The sequence below is a fragment of the Acanthamoeba castellanii genome, assembly GCF_000313135.1.
Source record: "Acanthamoeba castellanii str. Neff unplaced genomic scaffold scf7180000084728, whole genome shotgun sequence".
Taxonomy (NCBI): domain Eukaryota; phylum Discosea; order Longamoebia; family Acanthamoebidae; genus Acanthamoeba; species Acanthamoeba castellanii.
The window spans coordinates 10554-11091 of record NW_004457588.1 but is presented as its reverse complement, the minus strand read 5'-3'; the positions used below and the strand labels follow the sequence as shown (position 1 = coordinate 11091).

General features: G+C 58.2%; 1 protein-coding gene across 1 annotated transcript in view; it reads left to right on the top strand.

Annotated features, from left to right (window-relative positions):
• The window catches only part of ACA1_355470 (Cys/Met metabolism PLP-dependent enzyme superfamily protein), a gene marked incomplete at both ends in the record, with an annotated part of 1658 nt that extends 1170 nt beyond the window's left edge, over positions 1-488 (top strand). The window contains 2 exons of the mRNA XM_004345299.1: positions 95-179; positions 322-488. Of these exons, the coding sequence (XP_004345349.1) occupies positions 95-179; positions 322-488 (252 nt within the window). The remainder of the gene's footprint in view (positions 1-94; positions 180-321) is intronic.
• Positions 489-538: the final 50 nt, after the last annotated feature.

The window sequence follows — 538 nt, the reverse complement described above, 5'->3', positions numbered from 1 at the left end:
GGTACAATCTGCAACCCAGCTCCCCAGACCGTTATGTTCCTTCTGCGAACCTGTCGTGTCGTGTCGTGTCGTGCGTGTCGTGCGTTGCACAGAGCGTGAGGTGCCGGACTACGTTGGGTATTGGTTCCGAGTGGCCATCGGGTTGGAGACCGCAGAGGACATCATTTCCGGTTTCCTCCGTACGTCGGCACTCCATCTTGGCTCGGTTGTGACTGAGGCTGTCGATCGACTCTGATGGTTCATAATTGTCATGTGTGTCGCGTGTCGTGCATGTGTGGTGTGAGGCGTGGGCGTGAATGTCAGATCTTTTTGCGCGCCAAGACGAGCTGGTGACGAAGGTGGGCGAGGTCAAGAAGTTCGACGCCAAAACGCGACAGCTGAGCTTCAGAGGCAAGCTCCCCTCGCCCTGTCCGTACCTCTTCTTTTTCGCTGGCGAAAGCGACGGCGGCAAAGGCCAAAAGCCCCCATCTCAATCGACCGATGGCCAGGTACGACTACGCACTGGCACACACCACCGCACACGGACACACACCGACGC